General features: G+C 60.9%; 1 protein-coding gene across 1 annotated transcript in view; it reads right to left on the bottom strand.

Annotated features, from left to right (window-relative positions):
* The window catches only part of ETH_00039135 (zinc transporter ZIP domain-containing protein, putative), a gene marked incomplete at both ends in the record, with an annotated part of 2,884 nt that extends 2,234 nt beyond the window's left edge, over nucleotides 1–650 (bottom strand). Inside the window, one exon of the mRNA XM_013376433.1 lies at nucleotides 415–650. Coding sequence (XP_013231887.1) covers nucleotides 415–650 — 236 coding nt within the window. The remainder of the gene's footprint in view (nucleotides 1–414) is intronic.
* Between the last annotated feature and the right edge of the window lie 270 nt (nucleotides 651–920).

Here is a 920-nt window from a genome sequence, read left to right as displayed (position 1 = left end):
GTGCTGCTGCACCGCCGGCTGCTGCTGCTGCCGCTGCTCCTGCTGCTGCTCAGCTGCTGCTGCCGCCGCAGCAGCAAAAATGCAGGCACCGAGCCCAACACGGCGCACAGGAATATCAAAAAGGCCGCCACTACCTTTGTACGTAAACTGCAGGCAAACCCCAAACCCTAAACCCTAGATCCTAAACCCTAAACCCTAAACCCTAAACCCTAAACCCTAAACCGCCGCCGCAGCAAGCACAAGCAACACCAAATTCGAATTTCCGTGGGCGCCGCGGCAAGCGCTACCGAAGGCAGCAGCTGCAGCAAATGAAAGACAGCAGCAGCAGCAGCAAAGCAGCAGCAGCAGCAGCAGCGAACAAAGCGGCAGCAGCAGCAGCAGTAAATAAAGCAGCAACAGCAGCAGAAGGCTCACTCTTTTTCGTCTACGTCGTGAACATCTGCGGGGGGTCCCCAGGGGGCCCCTTGGTCCTTGGGGTTTGCGTTTGGGGGCTGGCCGCCCTCAGGCTGTTCTGCTGCAGCAGGTTGCTGCTGCAGCAGCAGCAGCAACAGCAGTTTCAGCAGCAGCAGCAGCGGCTGCTGCTGCAGGCAGAAGGCGCTGCGCCGCTGCTGAGGACCCGGGGCCTCAGGGGGCCCCCTGCTGCTTGCCATGGCCCCAGCCAAGCAAAGAGGGGCAGCAGCAGCAGCAGCAGCAACAGCAGCACCAGCAGCAGACGGAACCCTCGCTTCTGCGTCCGGGAACAGGAAAGCGCCGTCAGCACCACCAGGACCTAGGGTTTAGGGTTTAGGGTTTGGGATTTAGGGTTTGGGCGGGCGTCACACACGTCGATGCGTGGAAGATACGCCGCATGCATTCTGTGTGTGCGCTGGCGGCACTAGGGTTTAGGGTTTAGGGTTTGGGGTTTAGGGGGCCGGGAAGGG

This window comes from Eimeria tenella, genomic scaffold (genome assembly GCF_000499545.2).
Source record: "Eimeria tenella Houghton genomic scaffold, Eth_scaff3453, whole genome shotgun sequence".
Taxonomy (NCBI): domain Eukaryota; phylum Apicomplexa; class Conoidasida; order Eucoccidiorida; family Eimeriidae; genus Eimeria; species Eimeria tenella.
The sequence above is the reverse complement of the archived record's forward strand: the minus strand, read 5'-3'. Positions and strand labels throughout refer to the sequence as shown.